Source organism: Suncus etruscus, chromosome 10 (assembly GCF_024139225.1).
Source record: "Suncus etruscus isolate mSunEtr1 chromosome 10, mSunEtr1.pri.cur, whole genome shotgun sequence".
NCBI lineage: Eukaryota > Metazoa > Chordata > Mammalia > Eulipotyphla > Soricidae > Suncus > Suncus etruscus.
In genome coordinates, this window is record NC_064857.1 from 110,675,863 (window position 1) to 110,693,743 (window position 17,881).

The 17,881-nt window shown below is 38.8% G+C and overlaps 1 protein-coding gene across 1 annotated transcript in view; it reads left to right on the forward strand.

Moving 5' to 3' along the window:
- AOAH (acyloxyacyl hydrolase) overlaps positions 1 to 17,881 on the forward strand; it is a 280,216-nt gene that overhangs the window by 172,668 nt on the left and 89,667 nt on the right. The window contains exon 13 of the mRNA XM_049781733.1: positions 13,467 to 13,549. Coding sequence (XP_049637690.1) covers positions 13,467 to 13,549 — 83 coding nt within the window. The remainder of the gene's footprint in view (positions 1 to 13,466; positions 13,550 to 17,881) is intronic.

The window sequence follows — 17,881 nt, forward strand, 5'->3', positions numbered from 1 at the left end:
ACATTTGAGAAGACTGGACAGAATACTCACGAGACTGAAGACAGTCATTTAACAACTTGTGAAAGAGCCAATGAATCCATTGTTTTGTTTTGTTTATTTGGGGGTCCACACCCGGTGACACTCAGGGGTTACTCCTGACTATGCTCTCAGAAATCGCTCCTGGCTTGGGAGAACCATAAGATAGGACGCCAGGGGATCGATTGAATCGTGATCATCCTAGGTTAGCGAGTGCAAGGCAGACACCCTATCACTTGTGTCACTGCTCTGACCCCCATTGAGCTCACTTTTTAAACAGCCAATTCTTCTCCCCAATTTTCTGACAACCACTGATCTCTTTTATTTTTAATTTTTTGTTTTGGGGCCACACCAAAACAGCACTTAGTGCTCAGCGGTTACTCCTAGCTCTATACTCAGAAATTCCTCCTGGCATGCTTCAGGTACCATCTGGAATGCTGGGAATTGAATCACCATCCTTCTGCATACAAGGCAAACACCTTACTTCCATGCTATTTCTCTGGCCCCAACCACTGATCTTTTTATTATATTCATGACCTTGTCTCTTCCAGAATAATATATAGTTAGTATCAATAGCCATATGATAGCCATAATAGACTTCTTCCATTTGATTATATACACTTATTTTTTCTATCTTTTCCTGGATTCTTTATCTTAGTTTGTTGTTGAATAATATTCTACATGCACCATGGTTAGACTACCCACTCACCTGCTGAAGAACATATTGGTTTCTTCCATGGTGTGCCTTTTCACATGATACTCAAGCGAGGTGATTAAGATTCTTATGTGATTGATCTGGGTCTAAATTAGCTAGGTGTTTTATAACCAGATCAGAGTAACTGCGTCATTTCTATCAAATCCTATTTTCAAAGCACTTGCAGCCTTGGAGCTGGAGCAATAGTACAGCAGGTACATTTGCCTTACATGCAATTGGCCTATATTCAGTTCCTGGTGCCCTAAGCCTATCCAGGAGTGATCCCTGTGAGTAGAGCCAGAAGTATGCCTGAGTACCAGAAGATGTAATCCAAAACAAATATAAGAAAGTGATCAGAGCCCAGGTAAAATCAAGGGTATGTATGTAAAAGATAATGAACAATCTTGAGAGCCATCTATAATCTGCCACATTAATAAATGAGACATAAATTCTGGTAGTCTTAGAGATTTATTTCTTCTCTCCTATTTGTAATTTAGAAGGAATTTGATTCATTGTGTTCAGAATTCCTCCTATTTAACAAAACAATTGCCTATGACAGAAATCCATTAGATATATCATTATATAGCAATTAGAAGCACCAGAACTCCCTTTTCCTAAAAATAATTAGAAAGTTAAGTAACAACATTATTTTTCCTGCCATTGGTAGTCATGTCTAAAACACCTTGAAACTTCGGGGACCAAGAGAGAAGGTTTTATACCTCTACTTGAAAATCTTCCTTAATAAATTCTTTGGGGCTGGAGTGGTGGCGCTAGAGGTAAGGCAGATGCCTTGATTGCATCTAGGACAGACTGGACACAGTTCGATCCCCTGGCATCCCATATGGTTCCTTCAAGCCAGGAGCAATTTCTGAGCACATAGCCAGGAGTAACCCCTGAGCATCAATGGGTGTGGTCCCCCCCAAAAAATCCTGTTAATACTATTTATATTGTTTTTTAAGTTAATCACCATGACAAAATTACAAAGATATTTATTATTAGTTTCAGTTCCAACTCTAAACCCTTCACCAATGACCACTATACTCCACCAATGTTCCCAGTTTTTCCCTCTATATTTCTACTTATAGTACAAACTATGTTTCTGGACCCACCTTTCATCTCATCAATAGTAATTAAGTCAAAAATTGAAAGTACATTCACATATACAAATGCTTTAAAATTAATATTAGTAATATTTTCAATTATCTTCCATTAAAAATAATATACTTTTGAGAAATAGAGTGATGGAAAAGGGACCTCCAGGGATATCTGCTCATCTGCAGAACAAAATGAGTGGCCTACTAGTGCAGATGAAAAAGTCAAGAGGCAGCAGAAGAAATTTCTTTCTCCTGATGAAAGATGAAAAAGACTAACTATCTGATAGACTGATGATAGACTGATGCCTTTTGACAGTTCAAATAGCTATAAAATATTTGAAGGTAACTTGATAAGTACTTAAAATTTAAGAAAAGAAACAAAAGGCAGTTTTGGAAATAAAGTTTTCAAGGGAAGAGAAACAAACATCATTTTTTTCAGTTGTATATAACTAAATCTCTCCTCTTCAGAGTAGGCAGCTCACAAATAATGAGAGTTTTTAAATTGTTTATTTAAAAATATGTTAAGCAAGCATTATGTGATTTCACTCATATATGGAATACTGATGAACTAAATAAATAAAACAAAAAATGAGATATAAAACCAATTGGTGGTCACTAGAAGGGAAGGACAAAAGGAGTTGGAAAAATGGATGCGAACAGCGCTAGCCCACTCCTGCCTGGTTTTCCCTGCCTGCTTCAGGTAGGGAAGCTCCACCCACCCACGCCAACCCCACGAACCGCACAAACGCTATCGTGTTCGCACGAATATAGCCTAACACAACATATAGGTTTAGCCTACTCAGACCTAACACCCAAATTTCTTTTTTTTTTTTTTTTTTTTTTTTTTTTTTGGTTTTTGGGCCACACCCAGTAACGCTCAGGGGTTACTCCTGGCTATGTGCTCAGAAGTTGCTCCTGGCTTGGGGGACAATATGGGACACCGGGGGATCGAACCGCGGTCCGTCCAAGGTTAGCGCAGGCAAGGCAGGCACCTTACCTTTAGCGCCACCGCCCGGCCCCAACACCCAAATTTCTTAAATAATTAAGAGCCCATAAAATTGGAAGCAAAATACCAAACAAACAAGAAATACCTATATCAAACAAGGCAGGTGGCAAAAGTGCACTCTAATCAAAAGGCACTGCAAACCAGGCAACACCAAGAATTGCAAAGAAATATGGGTTAACTAAGGAAGACCCTAACATCTGGATATATGGAAGGACACACAAACAAGTTTCCAAGTCCACCAAAATGAACAGATCCAAGAGATGAAGATCTGAAAACAGCCATGAAAAAAGATATGCAAATCATGGTACATAAAATGAAAGAAGCACTAGCCAGTGAGTACAAGAAAACCATGGATGAAAAAAATCAACCAACTAAGAGAAGAACTGCTACAGAACATGAGAAATTCCATACAAATGGAATTTAAGGAAATAGTAAATAATGTAAAAAGCTATACGAGCAGAATCTCACAGCTGGAAAAGCATATAAAACAACTCGAAGAAAAACTGCAATCAAAAACCGTCCAGGAAACCAACAAGGAAATAAAAGGCAAAGCACTGGAAGAGAAAGTCCAGTACTTAATAAACAAAGACAAAAGAAATAATCTAAGAATTGTAGGTATACCCAATGGGGAGGAAACAGGAAAAGGGGAAGAACAAGTGGTCAGGAAAATAATAGCAGAAAATTTTCCAACCCTCTGGAAAGAGACCTCAATGCAATTCCAGGAAGTAAAAAAAGTCCCTAATAAAATAGACCCTAATAAGCCAACACCAAGACATATAGTAATCCAAATGAAAAAAAAAAAAGAGAGAGAAAGATGAACTCTTAAAAGTCATAAGGGAGAAAAACCTCAAGTACAAAGGAAGGCACATAAGAATCAAACCAGATATCCCATTTGAAACAATTCAAGCAAGAAGACAGTGGAATGACATATTTAAACGACTGAATGAAAGAAATTTCCAACCTAGGGTCCAATACCCAGCAAAACTCTCATTCATATGGGAAGGAAGACTAAAAACATTCTCAAATAAAAATGATCTAGCTATATTTGCGCAAACAAAACCAATTTTAAATGACCTACTCAGAGACGAATTACACAATCCAAATCCCTGATTGTAACAACAGCAACCCTACACAACACAACTACACAACAGCCCTCTCTGTCAATAATCTCCCTAAATGTTAATGGTCTAAACTTTCCCATTAAAAGACATATACTAAAAAACTGGATTAGAAAACATAAATCGGACTTCTACTGCTTGCAAGAAACACATCTATTAATGCAGGACAGGCACAGACTTAGAATAAAAGGATGGAAATCAATTATTCAGGCCAATGAAAAACAAAAAAGACAGGGACAGTCCTCCTAATATCAGACCAAATTGCATTCAACCTCAAGAAAGTGATCAGAGACAAGGAAGGTCACTACATACTGATCAGGGGAACAATAGATCAAGAAGTACTAACCCTGGTCAATATTTATGCACCTAATGTAGACTCAGAAAAATATGTGAGGCAATTACTCACAAACCTGGAGAAACACATGAAGGGAAATGTGATAGTAGTAGGGGATCTCAATACTCCACTATCACCACTGGATAGATCCAGCAGGCAGAAAAATAGCAAAGTAATAAGAGCCCTAAATGAAAACTTAGAAGATCTAGGGCTAGTAGACTTATATAGGGCCCTCACCCCCAAAAAGCAGAATATATATTCTTCTCAAGCCCACATGGAACCTTCTCCAGAATAGACCATGCCTTAGGATATAAATCTAACTTATATAAAACCACAAGTGTAAGGAACATCAGAAGCACCCTATCAGATTACTATGCAACAGAGGTCAAAATTGATTGTAAGAAGAAACAATGGAGAAAATCAAACACCTGGAGATTAAACAACATGCTACTCAACAACAGTTGGATCAAAAAGCAACTCAAGGAAGAAATAAAAAGATTCCTTGAGACAAACGATACTGAAGAGACAACTTGTCAAAACTTTTGGGACACAGCGAAAGCAGTAATTAGGGGGAAACTCATAGCAATACAGGCTTATGTCGGAAAAGAGGAAAATAACAAAGTCAACAATTTAAAGGCTCACCTTAAGGAACTGGAACAACTGCAGCAAAGAAATCCAATCACAACGAGAAGTCAAGAAATAATAAAAACCAGAGCAGAAATAAACAACATAGAAACCAAGAAAACAATACAAAAAGTCAATGAGTCCAGGTGTTGGTTTTTTGAAAAAATAAGCAAGATAGAAAAACCACTGGCAAGACTCACAAAAAAAAGAGAGAGAGAGAATAATCACCCAAATTAATGAGATCACAAATGAAAGGGGAGAGATTACAACAGAACCCCAAGAAATACAGCATATTATGAGGTCATACCCAGCAGAAATCGACAGATTCCTGGAAAAATACCAGCTACCAAGACTGGAATCTTGAATCCTTTCTAGAATATCTAGAAAATCTAAACAGGTCAATCACTTCAGAGGAAATCAAAGATGTAATTAAGAAACTCCCTAAGAACAAAAGTCCAGGTCCATATGGTTTTACAGATGAATTCTATCAAACATTCCAAGAAGACTTACTACCATTGATCCACAGGCTCTTCCAAACCATAGAAATGACAGGAACCCTTCCCAACTCCTTTTATGAGGCTAAAATCACACTCATTCTCAAAGACGGCAAGGACAGCACCAAGAAAGAAAACTACAGACCAATCTCCCTAATGAACATAGATACAAAAATTCTCAACAAAATTTTAGCAAACCGAATCCAGCCCTACATCAGAAAGATTATACACCATGACCAAGTGGGTTTTATCCCAGGGATGCAAGGTTGGTTCAACATACATAAATCAATCAACATTATACACCACATCAACAAGAAAAACAAAAACCACATGATCATATTAATTGATGCAGAGAAGGCGTTTGACAAAATTCAACACCCATTCATGTTGAAAGCACTCAGCAAAATAGGGTTAGAAGGAACCTTCCTCAAGATAGTTACAGCTATCTATGAAAAGCCCACAGCCAACATTATCCTCAATGGCGAAAAACTGAAAGCATTTCCACTAAGGTCAGGAACTAGGCAAGGCTGTCCACTCTCTCTACTCTTATTCAATATAATCTTAGAAGTCCTAGCAATAGCAATCTGACAAGAGAAAGGAATCAAAGGAATCCAAATTAGGAAAGAGGAACTCAAATTATCCCTCTTTGCAGATGATATAATGATATACATAGAAAACCCTAGAGAGTCCACAGTAAAACTTTTAGAAATAATTAACCAATACTGCAAAGTGGCTGGCTACAAAGTGAATACACAAAAGATAGTAGTATTTCTCTACACAAATAATGAAGTAGAGGAGAGAGAGAGATTAAGAATTCAATTCCATTTAAAATAGTAACAAAAAATATTAAATACCTAGGGATCAACCTTGCAAGGGAAGTGAAGGACTTATACCAGGGAAACTTCAAAATACTTCAGAAAGAAATTGAAGAGGATCTAAGGAAATGGAAGAACATCCCATGCTCATGGGTAGTAGAATCAATATAGTCAAAATGACCATCCTACCCAAACTCCTATATAGATTTAATGCAATCCCCATCCAAATTCAGACATCATTCTTTAAAGACTTAGAACAATCAATCATAAAATTCATCTGGAACCACAAAAGACCCAAGATAGCCAAACACATACTAAAAAACAAGAAGCTGGGTGGTATCTTGCTACCTAACCTGAAGCTATACTATAAAGCCATAGTGATCAAAACGACATGGTACTGGTACAAAGACAGAACCTCAGACCAGTGGGTTAGAATAGAATTTCCAGACATAAAGCCCCAAACATAAAGTCAACTAATATTTGACAAAAGAGCCAAGAACTTGAAATGGGACAAAGAAAGTCTTTTCAACAAATGGTGTTGGTACAACTGGAAAACCACCTGTAAGAAATTGAAAATTGACCCATACCTCACCCTATATAAAAAAAATTTCAATTCAAAATGGAACAAAGACCTTGAAATCATACCCAAAACCACAAAGTTTATTGATTAAAAAAAAAACAGGCGGAACACTTGAAGACCTATAGATCAAAAAAGTCTTTGATGATAGATTGCCAATGGCAAGAACTTTAGCATCAAACATAAACAAATGGGACTACACCAAACTAAAAAGCTTCTGCAAGAAGACAGTTAACTAAATGGGAAAAAAATCTTTTCACTCAACATGTCTGATAAAGGGCTGATATTCAGAATATACAAAGCACTCAGAAAAATGAGCTCCACAAAACCAAATAAAGCCATAAAAAATGGGGAGATGAAATGAAAAGACACTTCACCAAAGATAGAAAGATGGTTAACAAACACATGAAAACATGTTCACCTCCACTCATCATTAGGGAAATCCAAATCAAGACAACAATGAGGTACACCTTACACCAGTGAGGATGGCTCACATCAAAAATAATAGAAACAATCTCTGTTGGCAGTTGTGCTATAAAAGGCACTTTCATCCACTGCTGTTGGGAATGCCCCCTAGTCCAACTCCTATAGAAAACAGTCTGGAGAGTGCTCAAGGGACTCAGAATTGAGCTGCCGTTTGACCCGCCATTTGACCCAGCAATTGCTCTCCTGGGTATCTACCCCCAAGCCAGAAGGACATTCATCCCAAAATATGTGTGCACACCACTATTTATCACAGCACTCAGTATAATAGCCAAATCTTGGAACCAACCTCGATGCCCAACAACAGATGAGTGTATCATTAAGATGTGGTATCTATACACAATAGAATACTACATGGCAGTAAGAAGTGATTCAATCACAGACTTTGCTGCAACATGGGTGGACCTAGAACATTTTTTGTTAAACGAAGTAAGTCAGAAGATGAAAAATAATCACAGAATGATAGCATTATTCTGAAGCACCTAGAAACTAAACCATATATACAACTAATATTCAAAGATCAAATAACAGGACTTAACAAGGTAGAAACTCCAAACACTGTAATACCACACATATACTGGGCAGAAGTGCCCAAAACACATGAAAGAGGAACATCATAAACTCTCGACCACACATTAAATCATAAAGAAACCAGCAACTGCAGAAACAGCAGCATAGAGTGAATGGCATGTAATCAGCCTGTTACTGCAAAGGCTCATAATAATCTCTTAGGGATCTTATACAAGGTTACAGGTAAAGAATACCACGAGAAATCACTGACTACAACCGAGTATTTCAAAATAATAGGTGTTAATGCCTTAAGTTTAATATATTTAAAGTAATCTCTTAGCTTTTCTGTCCACATGCGTTCTTGGATACAAAGGATGGACAACCTAAATTGGCATCTCAGAGCTAAGCCACACAAGATACCATACCCAGGTTGCGTTACAAAATTGTCTGGACAAAACTTTTTAACCACCCTTTATCTCTAGGGCATACCTTCTTTTAGGACTTGAAGCATCTGACCAGCCAGACCACCGAAGCAGCAACGGTGACCAGCAGACTTATACTATGGGGCCTACTCATCGAACATATTCAAGCAAAATGACATGCCCCCGCTCTTTTCACCTCTCTTCTCACTAATCCCTCTTCCTTTTTTTTTCTTTTCCCTATTTAATCTATTTTCCCCTTTCTTCCTTTCTGCCCCTTCCAAATAATCTTCCCTATCCCCTTCCAGGAATCCAACTACCTCTTCACCCCTCAATCACATCCAGATTTTCCAATTTATTAAAACTCTTCACCTTTAGTTCTTAATCTATTAGGCATCAAGACTGACCTCCTACCCCAACAAACCAGTACCCAGCACCCGAGCGAAGGGACATCCACTCAAACCCACACCTCGTTCCCGGCAGAAAAAGACAACCAACACCCCTACTGACTCATGCTGTGTGACTCTCCCTACCAACTTATCCTGACATGGACTGTTGCTGGATACCGGACTTGGCCCTAAAAGGACTCCCAATGCAAGAACTTTACACAAGACCCCCCCTCAAATTTCAGGAAAGGCAGGGTGTGTGATGAAAAGGTTCCTGGGAACCCACACCCCACAAGAAAATCTCATAAGACAATGGGGAAACCTATACTTCCATCATAAGTATAAGACCTGTATAACACTACCTCTTTATTTTTATTTCATTTTACTTACAATCATTTTTCACTATACATATGTGAGCAAATATATATTTTTATTCCTATTTTTATGTTTTTTGGGTGTGTGACTTGTTTCTCTGTTCTTTTCACCCCCAAATGCACCGACAATATAATGAAGCACCATTTCTTCCCGCAAAGGCACACTAAAAAAAGGGTAAATCCCACGTATATAACAAGCTCTTGTCTACTAGGGATAAGAACTCATACTTATTTACAATACAGGGGAATCTCCCACCTTGAAAATATGTCATGTGGATCCATCTTAGATGCCAGAAGATTATACACTGAACGTCCAGACTTGAATCCTGAAACCCAGACATAGAATCAACACAGTTCTTCACAACAGCCACAGGAACCAAAGTTCATCTGGGACATCCTGAATACTACTCGATCTCCAGCATGTGCCAGTTCTAATATGATATCCTGACAATGAGGAAATTGGGAACAAATGGACATAAGAACAGGTTATCCTACCTTACCAACTAATGATAAAACAAAATCAGAAGACTTACCACACTATGGGCTGTGCAAAAGCCAAGAACGTGATCTACAGATGACCGGCTGATAGAACCATGACCGGGCAGTATGTATTCTGGGGCCAACAAGAAAACCCTAGTCGAGGGTTTGGTCTACATCCTGCACAACAATCATGACCTCTAATTCCAGAGTCCTGACTGAGGCAATTGTAACTGAATGTGTCTTCTGGAAACATAATGAAAGACGATATCCGAGGCTCCATCCGAGGTTCAGCGCAAGGGCCAAGACCACTAACCACAGAAGACAGATTAACATGACATCGAGGAAACAGAACTTCTAAAATCACAAAGAAAGTCTTCATCATAAGTTCCACTCCTTGACCTTTGCACAGACTGAGACCTCTAGATTTAGAGGTCTGTTTTTATCATCCAGATCGGAGCAGAAGTCTTCCATACAACACAAAAACACCAAGGGGAGAGTAAATGAACGTGAAAGGAATCTATAGATAATCCCATGAAACCCTGTATCTTTTAGGCCAAGGGGATTCCCGTTTCGGATGACCCCAATATTTACTGTGCCTATGCGGGAGGGGGGGCAAAAACACTAAATAATTCTTCTTTTTTATTTTTTATTATTTTTTATCTAGTTTTTGTCGATTTCTTTGTTTTGGGGTAAATATTGAAGTAGTTGTCCATTTTTTAAATTATATATTTGCTTTTTCTTTCTTTTCTCTTCTTCCTCTTTGCACCTATGGTTCCTATCTCAAGACCATGGCAACTATGTGGTGAATATTTTTATTGCTGCAGTGCTCACTGGATATCTTATTTGATTCCTCTTTATGAACTGTTGTGGTATTTCACCTTCTTCTTTTCCCCTTCGTCCAGCAAACCAAGGATGAGAGCTCTAGACTTGCTCATAGTCGGCGTAGTTGATTTTTACCCCATTATATTACCTTTCTCTTCCTCAAACAAAACCACATAACTTGAACTTTCTAGTCCCGCCTCACAATTAGAGAGGGCAGTAATGGAGGCACCAAGACCAAACAGTTATAAAATCACTAAGAAATAAACTAGACACAGAAGGGACCACGCATTCTAGCATCCCCTGGGGGGGACAGTGGAGGATATAGGAGGCAGGATGGGAGCGGTTGTGGGATGACAATTCGGTGGTGGGAATTCCCCTGATTCAATGTAAATATGTACCTGGAATATTACTGTGAACGATATGTAAGCCACTATAATTAAAATAAAAATTATATTTAAAAAAAGGAGTTGGAAAAATGGAACAGTGTAGAACACTGAAATTGGACTTTAGCTGTTAGGCTTAATGCAGTGGTTCTCAAATAGTGGGGCGCGCCCCCCAGGGGGGACATGAGGCTCTGTAAAGGGGGCATGTTTGACCTCAGCAAACACTGTTCTAACAAGCTAAGCCCCATGTTTCTGTCTCTGTATATCTCTAGAGCTCAGAGTTGCTGTGTCCTGCTTCAAACCCTGCTTCGAAAAGCTATGCATTGCAAAACGTGCTCATTGTAGCCATTAATCCAGACATCACCTTTGATTAAAAAATCATCTCAAATTATTTTATATATTTTTTTTGCAGGTTAAAGTTTTTTTAAATAAAGATACTATTTACAGTCGCACGAGGGGGGCGTCAAAAATGTTTTCTTCTTCCTAGGGGGGCATGACAGAAAATAATTGAGAAGCACTGGCTTAATGTAATATGTATTCATGTCAATTTGAATGATGCTTGCTAGAAACTTACATAATGTGATACTGCAATAATCATTTTGATCTTTAAAAATTAGAAAATAACCTGTCAAGGTATGTTATTTTGGACTGGAAATATCTAACAGGATATCTGACATAGGTGGAGTCTGGCCTTATCCCCAGCACTATGTGGGCACCGGAACATCACAACCAGTAGTTCTACCAGCCTCTGCCACATAGGAAGGACTCAGCAACACTGCATTGTCCTCAGGCCTCAGCATTCAACCATACAACCTACTTAGCCAAGAATCACACCCAGATCTCTGGCAACTCCCTTCCAAATACATAGATGCATATATTAGAAAAATAGCAAAAGACTTTCACAACAAAGATTAAGATTAGTAGTTTCTGGGAGCTGTAGAAAGTGAAGTGGTGGGAAAAGTGAGATTGTTTCTTACCTCAAGCCATAAATAAATACAAATGAACTACTTGGTTCTATAAAACTCTCTGCCTTGATCCTGTTAAAATTTAGTTTTTTATAAAACTTGCTCCAACCACTTAATCCCAGACTCCTACCTCCTTTTTTTCCATAGCACTATCACTCTCTTAGTTGAATATTTGTAATGTTTCACGATTGCTGTTTTCTCTTCTTCTAGAATACCAACAGCATGGGGATTTGGTCTTTCGTTGTCTTTTCTGTTTTCCAATATAACTAGATACTTAAGTTATAATACATAAGGGATCAATAAGTAGTACAAAAGTTAATAACTTTTATTTTGTAACTACATGAAAGGTTATATTTATTTTTTTTTAAAAAAAAAGAGAGGAGATCAAAGAGCTAGTACAATGGAAAGAGCATTTGCACACAGTCAACTCAGGACCTACCCCTGACTCCACAAGTACTTCCAATTATTCCTGAGTTCAGAGCTAGATGAAAACTCTGAGCACTATTCAATGTAGGAAAGGAGGAAGGAAGGAAGGAAGGAAGGAAGGAAGGAAGGAAGGAAGGAAGGAAGGAAGGAAGGAGGAGGGAGGGAGGGAGGGAGGGAGGGAGGGAGGGAGGGAGGGAGGGGGGAGGGAGGGAGGGAGGAAGGGAGGGAGGAAGGGAGGGAGGGAGGGGGGAGGGAGGGAGGGAGGGAGGAAGGGAGGGAGGAAGGGAGGGAGGGAGGGGGGAGAGAGGGAGGGAGGGGAGGGGGGAGGGAGGGAGGGAGGAAGGGAGGGAGGAAGGGAGGGAGGGAGGGGGGAGAGAGGGAGGGAGGGAGGAGGGAGGGAGGGAGGGGGGAAGGGAGGGAGGGGGAGGGAGGGAGGGAGGGGGAAGGGGAGGGAGGGAGGGAGAGAGGGAGGGAGGAAGGAAGGAAGGAAGGAAGGAAGGAAGGAAGGAGGGAGGGAGGGAGGGAGGGAGGGAGGGAGGGAGGGAGGGAGGGAGGGAGGGAGGGAAGGAAAACAAAACAAATATCCCTACTAAAAGATTGCTTGTAAAACAATAGAATTAAGAAATTCTATCAGTTTTCTCAGACTTCAGAAAGAATGCGGGTAGTCTGAAAATATTAATATTTACTAAGGTTATTTTCAATGGTTTTCTGAGAAACACCCTCCAGAAATTGTTATTGGAAGTTCTCTAGTCATCTCATTGTCCAGAACATAGTTCAATGGCCATTCTCAGCTGTAAAAGAGTTTGGTGATGTTGTCATCATTCTGGAAAGTCACAAGTCCTTTCAAACTTTTATTGTCGTGGACATAAGAGATCAGAAGAGCAGAATGTCTGTCACTTTTGTATGGCAACAGAAGGGAAAAAAGGAACAGAGTCAGATTCAAAACAACAAAATCAGCAAAGAAACATTGATCAAAAGACAGCAGTTCTTGATAAAAAAAAAAAGTTACTCAAAAGGGATCATTTTGGAGTTCTTCCCACCACAAAAATAATAAAATGATATTACCATATCTGAGGGAAAAGTTGAATCACACCAGGTGGTGTTTAAGTCCTACCATGTGCTCAGGGGTCATACCTGGCAGAGATCAAGGCTTCACATGCTAGGCAAGAATCTTAACCCATGTACTATCTTTCCAGCCCAGATCTTGCCCTACTGATAAATAGGGCAGATTTTTTATAGCTGTATAAATCCATCTATTAGGATAATTTTCTGATAACAACTCTATAATGCATTGACTTTCAAAGAAAATATACCTATAGAGATTTGTTTTTTGAGCTAGTATTTACCATTTTTAAAATAGCATAATAAAAATATATACACCTTATAATGTTTCTTTTACATTATAATATATGACATTAAATATAATAAAATATTTTATGTGTTTCAGAATTAAAGAAAAGTCTATCTATCTACGTTTAAGGGAAAGAAATCGCTGCAATCACAGAGATTACCAGAACATTGCAAGAAATGGTATGTAGTTTTCTGCTTGTACCTTCATCTATCTGCCTCTCATGATTAATTTTACTTCACCCTGTCTACTAGTACAGGTTGGCTGGAAGGGTCAGCAGAGTAAGAAGCATGACACAAGGGAAAAATCTGACACCATGCAAAGCACTGTGATCAGGAAGAATTTCCTACAGTGCTTTTACTCCGACTCCAGCTTTAAGGGGATAAGATTTGCACAGAAACTCAACACATATAGTTTTCCCCTCAGTAACTTTGGTATATAAAAATGAGAAATAGGGGCCAGCGAGATAGCACAGTAGTTGGGCATTTGCCTTGCATGTGGCCAACCCAGGACAAACCCAAATTCAATTCCCAGCATCCCATATGGTCCCCCAAGTCTGCCTGAAATGATTTCTGAGCACAGAGCACAGAATAACTCCTGAGCACAGCCAGATGTGGCCCAAAAACAAACAAAAAATAATCTTACTTCATGAAAACCACAAAAGCTGAAAGTTATGTAATAAGGATCTTGGAATGAAATGAACATTCTTCAGTCCCAACACCATTGCCATTTCTGAGACAGAAACCTTGAACTCCAAGTCTTTCATATATGGCCTAGAACAAGAGCAAAATTTCATCATGGCATAGGCCAAGGAGCAGGATATTAATCTAGTAGTCAAGTTCTAAAAAGAATAAGGTATAGATCACATGGCCTCAGGAGGCCAGCCTAAGGGAATATTTGAATAGGAAGGGCTAAGCAACATTAAGGTCATTGTACAAACTCCCTCACTTCTACGGTGTAAAGCTGCCCACATTTTTACTGAGTTAGAATCTTACAAAAAAGAGTGAAAGGTTTGTCGATGAAATCCCAAAAGTAAATGACTGTGGTTTTGGAGTGTGATGAAAACTTCTTGATCTCCATCAGCTTCTTAAAATTCCCAGGACATCAGTGCCTTTAGGGCTTTCAGCTTGCCATACAAGGGACCTGGAGGGTAAGAAGTAGACTCCATCTTTCAGCCATAGCTGTCCACTACTGTTACTCCTCCCCTAACTTCCTGCCTATCTCACCTGGAAAGGAAGACCCTCCCACAGCTGGGAGGGGTGTGTGGTTGGTAATTTAAGGGGTTGCCTGGGCGCAGGGAGAGCCAGAAGCAGCAGATAGGAAGACGCAACAGGTAGAGCAGAGACACAGATTGGGTGCAGAGAGGCTGGTTAGCTTAGAAGCCATGTGAAATATGCACATAGCGGTTAGGGCCTTAATAAAGCTGGATGTCTCCTAAAACTTCAACTGACTACCTCTGGGTCATTTCTTCACCTTCACCTTGATATCTACAGAACTGTCAGGCGCTGGGCCGGTCGAGAAAGGCCTCACTATCCATGCACCTCTAGGACTATATAATTAATACTTAATACAACACACTACTACAGGAGTTCGATAAAACTCCAATAATAAACTTGTATCTAATAATTGTCAGACAATGTTTCGTAAAGTGTGTTGAACACACTTTTTTGTGTATATATACAACATATGTTGTATATGTGTGTGTTGTGTGTTAACTCTCCCTCTTCCTAAGCCTGTGGAGGATATTACTAAGCAGCCATGTCACTCCTGTGTGCAGCCCCCATTCACCTGACAAGTACCATCCACAGATTAGATTTAGCATACAAAGTTAACTATATTTACATCCCTGTGCCACCTCTGATTAAATACTACTGAGGAATTTCCCAAGCAGTAGAAGTCTGTAAATACAATTTTTGTTTCTAAATGTATTCTCTACTACTAACATATTTATTACAGAATAAATGTTATGTCCATCAAAGAACAATATAGATTTTAACTAATAAAGTAAAAGCTGCTATTTATTTATCTCCTGTCAAATGTTAATAAGTTTTTGTAAAATATTTTAGCTAATTTTATCCACAAAAATAAGGCAATGATTATTACTATTTCTTTCTTTTTTTAGTCCTAGGAAACTACTGATAGCTATAACTCTGGGGGATGAGGGAGGGAAAATGAAGAAAAAATCATAGTGCACATGTTAATTACAATCCAATATCAAATCTGTCAAAATATAACAATAATTAGTTGCAGGTTAAAAAATAGAGGCATAGAAAGACCAAGGACTGAGTACCAAATCACAAAGATTCATCTGCAGAGCCAAATTTGGACACAGCTGGTCTCATTCCACTCAGACACACATGAATACAGCATGAGTATTGATCTATGAATGCACTATCTGTTGAAAGAGAAGTCTAACCTCTGCATAGGTACAGAACCACCAGAGGAGGAGTAATTTATCATTAAGTCTGGTCATGAAGCATATAGCGACAAGATAACCTTGTTGCACTTTCCCTATGCAGTGAGGAAAACACTTGGAGCTCCTAAAGGTGAAGAATCTAGCAATATAGGAAAAATTTAATATTATAAGTGCTTACTCATATAAAATCTTTTCTATAATACATTTTAGTACAAAAACATACAGATAAAGACCAGTGTTCTTACTAGGCAGTTCTAAGAAGTGACAGCTAGTGAGATACCTCAAGTGATATAGAATACTGTCAAGTTTAAGGCTGAAAGTTTAATCCCAAGGGCCATTTCCTCCCAACCTTGCTGCCCCCTATAACCAGCACTGTTTTTTAAATGTAAATTAAGGAGTCCTAGTGTTGGTAGGGGGACTGTGAGGCCTTTTTTGACTCAGCTTGGCTCCTGCAGCCCCTACAGCCTGGTGAGTCAGAAGGTTGCAGGGTGATGGTGGAGAAATTCACAAAGTAGTTATATAAAGTCTCAGGAGAAATCTAGCTTTATTACAAGGCCCTAACCACTATGTCATATGGCTTCTAAGATAAGCAGACTCTTTTCTGATGCTCTATGATCCCACCTCCCTCTGTTCTCTTTTAGCTGCTCTCCAGACTTCCTTGCTGTCTCTCCCTTCTCTCTCTAACTCTCCTTATTCCCTCTTTCCCCCCAGGCAGACTCCTTTACCTACCCATTCCAGGTATGGGCAGTTCTGATCACTTAGGTGACATAAACAAGAAGTTGGGGGAGGAAATTCCCACACAGAACCTCCTACCCCAAGTAAAACTGCATTTCTTGGTTAAGCATTGTAGGGTGCAGCCCTGGCCTCAAACATTTTTGGGTAGGACCATCTTTATTTTTTTTTTTTATTTTTTTTTTTTTTTTGGTTTTTGGGCCACACCTGTGACGCTCAGGGTTACTCCTGGCTATGCGCTCAGAAGTTGCTCCTGGCTTCTTGGGGGACCATATGGGACGCTGGGGGATCGAACCGCGGTCCGTCCTAGGCTAGCGCAGGCAAGGCAGGCACCTTACCTCCAGCGCCACCGCCCGGCCCCCATCTTTATTTTATTTACAAAAAACAAGACAAACCAGAACCAAAGGAAACATTATGACATAAATGTAGAAATAGCATCTTTTAAAACATAATATAAAAGAAAAAAGTAGCTATATAGATTTAAAAAAAGATTGAGAGAGGAAAATCATGCTTTATAAATTATAGGTGAAAGTGTGCTGTCCCATCATTTTTTTTTTTGTGTTAACTTTTAGAAAGAAACCAAGTAAAATTTAAAGTTGGGTAAAGTGATGCCTCCAATCTTCTTTTTCCTAAGGATTATTTTAGTTATTTGTGGGAGTTATTGCTACAAATAAATTTCAAGAGTGTTTGATCCACTTATTTGAAAAAAAGTCATGGAATCCTTAGATTAATTGCATTAAATCTATACAATGCTTTGGGGAATATTGCCATTTTAATTATGTTAAGTCTCCAATTCATGAGCAGATATATGTTTCCATTTTCTTGTGTCCTTAAAGCAGTGTTTAATGGGTTTGTTTGTTTGTTTGTTTGTTTGTTTTTGGTATGATCATTCAACTCTTTATTAAGTTGACTCCAAGGTACTTGAGTTGTTGTGGCACTATTGTGAATGAGATAGGTTTTAAGGTCTATTTCTTCTCTATCATTATTTGTATATGAGTTCTGTGAGTTAATTTTGTTGCCTTCCACCTTGCTATACAAAACTATTGTTTCTAGAAGCTTTTTGCTACAGTGTTTAGAATTTTACAAATATAATATCATGTCAACTGCAAATAGTGAGAGCTTAACTTCTTCCTTTTCTGTCTGGATGCCCTTGATATCTTTTTCTTGCCTGATTGCTTTGGCAAGTACATCCAGTACTATGTTGAATAGGATTTGTGAAAGCGGGTAGCCTCATCTTGTGAAAGATGTTAGAGGAAAGGTTTTCAGTTTTTAGTAAATATTTGCTAATATAATATTGGCTTGTGATAAGTGGCATTGACTATATTGAGGAAAGTTCCTTCCATTCTCAACTTATTGAGTGTTTTTA